The sequence below is a fragment of the Pelmatolapia mariae genome, unplaced genomic scaffold (assembly GCF_036321145.2).
Source record: "Pelmatolapia mariae isolate MD_Pm_ZW unplaced genomic scaffold, Pm_UMD_F_2 NODE_ptg000265l+_length_43995_cov_1, whole genome shotgun sequence".
NCBI classification, from domain to species: Eukaryota; Metazoa; Chordata; class Actinopteri; order Cichliformes; family Cichlidae; genus Pelmatolapia; species Pelmatolapia mariae.
Window position 1 is genome coordinate 1 of NW_027051955.1, and position 8137 is coordinate 8137.

Sequence of the window (8137 nt, forward strand, 5' to 3'; positions counted from 1 at the left end):
TTGCTGACCTTTGACCTGCAGCTGGATGTCTCTGAGTCTCCGTTCTTTTCCTCCAGCACTGATGGAGCAGGTGTAGTTGCCGCTGTCAGTCTTTGTGGGTTTCCTCAGAGTGAGGCTGAAATCTTTAATGATGAAAGCGTAACGATTCATTGATGTGCGTCTGCTGTAACGCTGGTTTTGTCCTGTAAGAACGTACAGATTTGGGATGGAGGTCACTGCGAGTCCACATCACTGTGGTGTCCTCAGGTATAAAATCACAGTCAGAGCATGCTGTGAAACTGAGGACACACAAAGAGAAACTCAAATCAAATACATGTTGTGGGTTTGACCTAGCAAGTAAACGTTTACCCTCTAGCAGACAATACAGTATTCTGTCTGCTCGGACTACAAGACTTGAAAACAGTTTTCACCACCTAGCAATTCGACGTCTCAACCACAACCCTTAAACACACACCACACTCCAAAGGATGCACACAGAAGCTGTCCTACAGTTTCACAGGTACATACTACACTCTGCACTGGTCACTCCACTTTTAATTAGTAGTAGTTAAATAAAAATAAAAACCATTACTCCGTGCAGTACTGTACTAACTGCCACTCTAAAATCTTGTACTGCTCAGTTTCACTGCTGTTCACTCCTGCAACTTTATCCCATGTGCAGTATCCTAGCTCTCACCCCAGCGAGCTAAACCACACTTTAAAGCCACACTATACAGGGAATGGATGAAAAGCCAAAAAAACCTTTCACCCTGAGCGCCAGGAGTGTCTGAAGATCTATTGGCACAAGGCTCATGTCTTTACATTCCACGGTTTAGAAGACATGACGAGTTGAAAATGCCTCCCGTTACAGCATTTCAGCTCTGATTTTTACTGAAGTCTCCACAAACTTTGAATGGGGAGTTTTCTGACTTTGTGTTGCTTCGAGGAGATTTGCGAGAAAACAGTAACTCCTACAATAATGATGGTGACATTGTCTGAAAGCCATCAAAAATACGTATGTTTTGATGTAATTTCTGTGTATAGAGCAAAAACTGAGCAAGCAACAGGAGTTTGTTCGGACATGAACGACAGCTTCAGGAAGGTGAAGCTCCCCAACAACGATAACAACAAATGTCTGAAAATTTCTCCTATTTCAACAAGGTTAACAAGGGATTTTAAGAAAATGGTAAAATATATGAAATAGGCCAGATTACACAGTGATAGAACAATAATGCGAGAACATTTTAAAGTTGGAATAGTGTTCATATGTGAAAGCATGTGGAAGTAATGAAGCTTCAAACACAAGCAAATTATAAACCAAGATTCAGCAGTTTATGGGATGTTCTCGTTTCATTTCAATGCGACCAAAAACTGCATAAAAAGCTTAATATTTTAAAAAATATGAAACTTATGAACACCAAAAAATGTAGCCTGCGTTAGCAGAAATAATAATAATAAAAAGAAGAAAGTATAAAGAGAGAAACACAAACTCAATAGTTTGAGTGCCTTACGGCATTCACCCAATGAAATAAGCTTTTAAATTTAAAATGGGTGAACAAGCTGCACTCTCTCATAGACCTGTCACAGCACTGAGAGCCTAGAACAGCATCAATTCTCCTCAGCATTGAATCTCCAAGTCTTTGTTTTTCTCCCGGGGTTATGAACCAATCTTAACCCTCTGGGCTCTATCCTGGCCATTGTTCCTTCAGTGGGCTGGTTTCAGTCATTATGCAAATGTACTGTTATAAGATTGGGGAAACCTGCAGTCAGCTGAGACTGAAGAAGTCACTTGGATGAGTGACGAAACGTTTCTCCCACAAAACGCTACGTCCAGATGAACAGAATCAACTTTTGGAGATTTATTTTCCTGGATGATTGAGAATGCATCAAGACATATTAATGGTTTCATTAAATAAAACACTATTAAACAGATGTGACCTCACATAACCCCCTGAACTCACATGCACGAGCAAAAGTATCTACTACAGAGGGTCACGCACGCGTACGGGCACTCACATGCACGCGCAGGGGAAAAGGGAAGTGGTGTGGGTGTGTGTGTGTGGGGGGGGGGGGGGGGGGACAAAAAAGTATAGCTATATTACTACTACCAGCCTCACTCCTTATATTTAAAGTCTCTACTCTCACCTCCACAGTCCTGCCCTTCCTTCGGTCTTGCTGCCTCTGAACAGCTTTCCTCGTCTCTTCCTTTGTTCAGTTTCCATTAACACCCTGTTGGTCAACAGCACCAGAGGCCATCATCATAAACCTGGGCCCTGACTGACGCAGTACGTTTATGATCCGCATGTTTGATTTTGCAGAGATTTCATGTCTTTCATGATTTTACCTTCCCTATTCAGACACAGTCAGATGCTGCTCTGGTTCCTCTGCTTCCTCAGATCTGCTCCCAGCTGCTAACAAGAGTTCAAACCGTCTCACTGACATCGTTTCATATGTATGAATGTGTGATTCAGCTTCTACTCCTGGATCAAACTATAATGTTCTCCATGCCAACGTCACTTTTTTTCTTCACTGTGCAGTTTTTGAGGACTTTTTGCAAAAATGTAACACATTTGGTGTGTATATAGGCTACATGGCAAGTTCTGATTAGTAAAATAACACAGTGTGTAACATCCTTCAGCATCAATTTAAATCTCTGGAACGCTTGATGTAACCCAACTCTGACGATGAGCACCTCAGTCGCTGTGCACCAGTCCAACACTGTGTTCTTTACTGTGTATTCACCACAGAGAGGCAAGCTAGCCTATTACAGTATTACAGAGTCTGGCAGTCTTTGCATGATGTCCACATCACTGTAAGCTTCTATCTGACTCTCAGGTGTGACAGGTGTGCCAGCAGGAAAGAGTAATAAGAACCTGCATCCTGAGGTTTGTCCTGCAGGATTAAAGGAGCCAGGCTTTGTTCACACGGCTAGGATTGTATTTACACTGACCCTGGGTCAGTATAAGTATCATACAGTTTAAACGAAGCACTGAAACTTGCACATATTTATTACAGATGCACTGAAGAAAATCTGGATATTTACTGTCAATCTGTGGCTGCGATTAATCACTTTAATGGAAACTTTATTAACCAGTAACTTCATCAGTCATGACAGAAGCTAATATTTCTGTGCTAACATCGTTAAAACCAGTGGTTCCCAAACTGTCTTTGCTGGGTCCCCCTTTGTTTTACAAGAAACATTTGCCCGCCCCCCTCGTGCGCACAAACACATCCTCCAACCACACACACCCATATTTTGCTCCATTGTGGTTTATTTCACACCTCAAACATTTAGTAAACAATTAAGCAAATACAAGTAACCTGCAGGTAGTAATACAATAAACTACTAACTCAAATACACGGGTATTTGTGAAAACACAGCTGTTTCGTCCACACGTAAACGGCGTTTCGAATCCCCCAAAACTGAGATTTTTTAAAAGTCATTTTTTGCGTTTACGTGTGGACGAGGAATACAGAGTTGGTCACGCAATGTCAAAGGTATGTGCTTTTCTCACGTCACGCTGTGCGCCACGTTATTGTTTACATAAGATGAATTGCAGAATGACAGATAGAGACAAAATACTGTTAATCTGACTGTCTGCAGGTTTTACACACAGTTACTGTCCCTCCATTTACAAAGGCAGAGGTGTCACGTGTGATTATTTTACTGTAGTTGTTTTTTCCTGTGTAATAATATTCAACATTGCTATCAATACATTTTTCAAAAAATGCCTCTCTGTGCAAAATGGGTTCAAAAACATAAACAGCTGTGGGAGACTGTTTGTCCCTGATTTGATCAGGGGGAAGAAATCGTGGCAGGATCAGCCTGATATTATTTGTATCCCGCTGTAACTTTACTGTATAAAGAGCTAACATCTCCAAAATGTCAGGAGTAGTTAGTTATTACAACAAGTGTTTGTGAACTAAAAATCAAGAATGTGGGATACTGTTTGTCCGTGATTTGAAGAGCCCAGCGCTGCTCTGATGAAGCGAAAACTAATTCTGCTGAGGAGACCTACCTCGGCACTTGTGCGTTCCAGCAACCTGCAGCATCTGGAGCAGCTGTGTGGTGCTGTCATGTCAATAAGGATCAAAATCTGTGGGGATGTTTCCAGCAGGGGTTATAACCTGCAGTTAGCAAGGTGTGCCTAATAAAGTGGCCGTGTATATGTCACAGTGCAGCACCATCAGAAAACGGTGGTTTACATCTCTGTTACAGGAAACCTGAAGAGTTAAAACACAAGAGAAGAAAATCTAAAACGTTACACAAAGAACATAAAAGAACTAAACTTCATAAAAACTTCACAAATGATGCTTTTTAAGTGAACTGTCACTTATAAAATGCTGCCAAACATCAACTACATTCAATAACTAAACGTGTGCAGGTTAAAGTGATGGACGCCCAGATCTGCACTCCAAATAAAAACAAAAGCCGTCTCTCTGATGACGTCACAGAGTCGTCCAATAAAGGATCTCAGATCAGCTGCTGCCATCTTGTGGCCACAGTTGGTTACTGTCTCTGAAAGTTGTCTCATGTTTCCTGTTGTCCTGTTAACAAAGGCTGGAGCTCATCATGCTGAGAGGGGAGCAGCATTTTTTGGCTCTTCACACATGTTCATTATATTCTGATGATCCTGGATGGAGACAAACTACAGATAAGTGTGTTCAGCCCAACTAGTTTATCTCATTACAGCAGTTTGATGTTTCCCTTTGAATCCCCCTGAAGATACTGACAGTGAAGCACGTACATAATACTCCAGCCTTTCAACTCTGAGCTTATTTAGTTCTATTAATACACTGAAATCTCATTTGTGTCATGAAGAAAGTCTTTAATCAAACAGAATTCAAATATCAGAAACATTTCATATATGGAGTTAAACATGAATCATTGTTTCAACAATATATTTATTGTTGTCATAAACAGACAAGAAGACAACAACAAACTGCTCCTCCCATTCAACACATGTCAGTCCATATCCCAGCAAACTAAATCATCTCCATTTACACACATCAAATAGAAACATGAATCACTTGTAATGATTAGAAACTTGATAGAATTTCAAATCTAGTTTGGGGAGTCATTCAGTGAGAACAGTGAAATGATTTTCCATGTGAAAAGGTGGACAGCAGAAACAGAAAGAAACAGTGAGAACTAAAAGAGAAACAAAGAGCTTTGGAACAACGAGGCAGCAGGAGGACAGCTGCAGTTTAACAGCTTCAATTCACTGACAGGAAACAACATTAGAAACATCATCATCCTCAGCTCATCTGCTCCACTGACACCGACACCTTCAAGGGCAACACCTTCACTTTAACAGCAGTTTGAATATATGGAAACATCCTGTGAGTGAAAGTATGTGTGAAGGTGTGTATGTGTGTGTTAGTATCAGGATCAGAGAACGACAGCTTTCCTCTGTTCCAGTCCAGATTCACTCTGATCCTCTGGAGCTTCTTCTGGACTGAGAGAGCAGTGGGAAGAGTTGATGGTGAACATGCTGAGTATTTATCTTGATAGAACAATATTATCCATAATCCAGGCTGTATGCGTCCCTTCCTCTGCACAGACTCTGCTAACACACACACTAACCACCCTGTACTGTCTCCAACATCAACATCCCAGCTGTGAGTCCCTGAGTTAAAGCCCTCAGAGCCCAGGACAGAGCAGGAATAATCCATCCTCTCCGGATTATCAGGAAGCTGCTGCCTCTCTCCTCCTCCTCTCACACTGGTCAGATCTTCAGACAGGATGAGTTTTGGATGAGCAGTGTTTGGGTCCAGAATGAGAGGAGTGTAGGAGACCATGTCCTTCATGTTGTTCCAGATGTTGAAGGTCAGGTTGCCCAGGTGTTTGGCCTGGTCTATCAGAGCTCCTGAGGGCAGCTGTGGATCATCCAGCAGGGGGCAGCGCTGGACTCTTTCCACTGCAGCCTTGTAGTTGTGCAGGAATGAGGCGTCTTCAGCTCTCAGCTCCTCCTCTGTGGCTCTGACTGTGTCTGAAAGAGCTGCTATCTCTCTGCTCAGAGCCTCCATCTTCTCCTTCATCATCCCACTCTTCTGCTCCTCTTCCTCCCTCAGTGCAGCCAGCCTGGCCTCCTCTTCCTCTGCTAGAAACTGCTGAAGCTTCTTAAACTGCTCCTTAATCTGCCTCTCTGTGTGTCGGGCCTGGACCTTAATGTGTTCTGCTGTTTGATCAAACTTCACTTGAACTTCTTCACAAACCTTTAACTTCTTCTTTAAGGGCTCCAGAGTTTCCTGAAGTTCCTTCTTGTGTTGTTGTGCAGCTTCATCGATGGGTCTGAATCTGTGATTGGTGTGTTTTTCTGAGTCTCTGCAGACGACACACACTGGCTGCTGATGGTCCAGACAGAAGAGTTTGAGTTTCTCAGAGTGCAGACTGCAGAGATCCTCTGAAGCTCTCTGATCTCTCTCCTGTAAGAACGACTCACACAGGTTCTTTAAAGCTCGGTTTAAAGGTGGTTCATCCTTTGAAGATCTTCTCTTACAAACTGGACACTCGTGTGTTGGTCTCTCTCTCCACCATCTCTTCAGACAGTCTTTACAGAAGCTGTGGCTACATGACAGAAGAACAGGATCTCTGAAGACCTCCTGACAGACCGGACAGCAGAGATCCTCCTCTGATCTGGAAGCCATTGAGTCTGTGAGTGAAGCTGAAAACAGCAGACAGGAAGTACAGTCAGTCCTGGCTCCCCTCCCTCCTCTACTACCTTCACTGAAACTTCCTTTGAGTCGTGTTTTTGCTCAAACTCACATTCAGTGTGTGGAGCGTCAGCAGCTTGAAGCAGCAGTGTTGGAGATTTCCACTTTTCTCTCCTGTAGCTGGACTCACTCAGAGGAAGCTGCTAGTTTGGTCTGAACTCAGTCTGATCGTCTGTGCGTCTCTCTTTACTGAGGACGAAGAACTTCCTGTTTCCTGGTTTGTCGCATTTGAGTGACGTGAGGGGAGGAGACAAATGTTGCTGTTTCACTTTTAACTAAGGTGTGTTTCAATCCTGCCTGTAGCTCAAAACTGTAAAACAGGGTTTGTGTCTTTTCACCTCCACAGGTCACAACATGAAACCTGTTGTGAAGTTTATAAAATAAAGTGTCACTCGGTGGTGCAGCTGTTTGTCAGCTTCTATTTTAGACTTTGTTCTGGTTCTTGTTCAGGTTCCCAGCAGTGGGAGTGTAATGCAGTCACACACACACAGGTGGTGTTAAGGTGGATTCACTTTGTTACAGACAGTGGTGTTATTTCTTGTAACTAAGGGTGTGTTTCACTCCAAAGTTTAGACATTAACCTGCCAGAAGATGTAAAAGTTACTAATAAAGAGCTTTTATCTCATTTCACATGCAGGTCAGAGCATGAAAGCTGTGATGCAGCAGTTTGAGAAAAATTGCTGCTGATATAAAATATTTTTTATGGTTTTACAAAATATATAAAAGAGCAGAAAGAAAAGAAATAAGTGCAAAGAGTGCAGCAAAATGCATGTTTTAGTGTGAATTGGTTCATCTGATCTGGTTGTGTAAAAGTCACTGCATGACACTGAGTTTTACTTAAGTGGAAAAAAAAGATTCAATAAGACAGTAAAATAAACAGGTAGTTTTAAAATAAATAAATAATAATTCAATAAAATGTTTGTCATTAGAAAGCCTGTAAAACAGAAACATTTGAACAGCTTTTTTAAAGAATCCACAGAGTGGACTAAACGTAGTTGTGGAGGCAGACTGTTCCACAGCCTTGGTGCCACAGACTGAAAGGCTCTGTCACACTTAGTCTTTAGTCGTGTACAGGGAACAACTAACACATCATGAGTCCGTGAACGGAGACAACGAGCAGCATATATTTTGTAAGAAGTTGAGATAATAATCGAGGACGTGATCATTTAGTGTTCTGTGTGTTAAAACAAGAATTTTGAAACAAATCCTGAAATTTATTGGGAGCCAATATAAAGCAGATTAAATAGCAGTAATGTGAGCTCGCTTGTTAGAACATGTTAGTCATCTGGCTGCAGCATTTTGTATAACTTGGAGGTGAGAACGACATGATGTGTCCAGGCTGGTAAACAGGACATTACAATAATCTAAACACGATGACACAAATGTATGAACAGTTTTTTCCAGTTCAGCCGAGGAGACCATATGTCACAGTTAGAAATGT

General features: G+C 42.0%; 1 protein-coding gene across 1 annotated transcript; it reads right to left on the reverse strand.

The window, feature by feature from the left end:
- Window positions 1-5061: 5061 nt before the first annotated feature.
- On the reverse strand, window positions 5062-6788 carry LOC134622889 (nuclear factor 7, ovary-like). Its single transcript, XM_063468196.1, has 2 exons — window positions 6749-6788; window positions 5062-6647 (listed from the first exon to the last, which is right to left on the reverse strand). Exon 2 carries the CDS (start codon window positions 6628-6630, stop codon window positions 5239-5241), a length of 1392 nt encoding a protein of 463 aa, XP_063324266.1. The 5' UTR covers window positions 6631-6647; window positions 6749-6788; the 3' UTR covers window positions 5062-5238.
- Between the last annotated feature and the right edge of the window lie 1349 nt (window positions 6789-8137).

Bases quoted from the DNA above. Each gene is read 5' to 3' on its own strand.
- LOC134622889 (XM_063468196.1), bottom strand. From the start codon at position 6,630: ATGGCTTCCAGATCAGAGGAGGATCTCTGCTGTCCGGTCTGTCAGGAG.